The following is a 520-nucleotide window of genomic DNA, read 5'->3' on the forward strand; positions in this document are numbered from 1 at the left end:
CTCTCATTAACAGCAAAAACAAGCTCCAGTATGACATTGAAGCTTAATCTTAAATTTTCTGATGTGCTTCCATTTTATACAAGTAGAGATTCTGCATGAATGGAAAATGCTTCAGTGAGTTCTACCAAAGTGGAAAGGTTGGGAACACTGCACGAGATGGTTGAATCATGTCCTGATTACAGAATAGAGAAGGTCAATATTTTTTAAAGTTTAGAAATTAGTATTTATCTATTAAATTGTGTGCAGTATGTATATTCATCTATATATGAAATGATTCATTCTTTATTTTTCAGTCTTGCTCTTTATGATGGGCATCCACAAGAAAGTGGTTTCACCATCAATAATCACTTCTCGAACACGCACTGTCCTTTCTGACTTCAACATGTCCTGTGACGACACCGGTAAGCTTATTCTGAAGCCAAGACCTACGACCACATGAGAGTATTAGTTCTTAGGAGATTTGTGTATAAATATGTGACTGTTACTTATGCCAATATGTATATTTTGTCTCAACCTGCAT

At 35.2% G+C, this 520-nt stretch overlaps 1 protein-coding gene across 1 annotated transcript in view; it reads left to right on the forward strand.

Moving 5' to 3' along the window:
- The window catches only part of LOC119587865 (nuclear envelope phosphatase-regulatory subunit 1-like), a gene marked incomplete at its 5' end in the record, with an annotated part of 3,062 nt that overhangs the window by 1,461 nt on the left and 1,081 nt on the right, over positions 1–520 (forward strand). Inside the window, 1 exon segment of the mRNA XM_037936568.1 lies at positions 294–520. Coding sequence (XP_037792496.1) covers positions 294–439 — 146 coding nt within the window.

Source organism: Penaeus monodon, chromosome 23, assembly GCF_015228065.2.
Source record: "Penaeus monodon isolate SGIC_2016 chromosome 23, NSTDA_Pmon_1, whole genome shotgun sequence".
Classification (NCBI taxonomy): Eukaryota; Metazoa; Arthropoda; class Malacostraca; order Decapoda; family Penaeidae; genus Penaeus; species Penaeus monodon.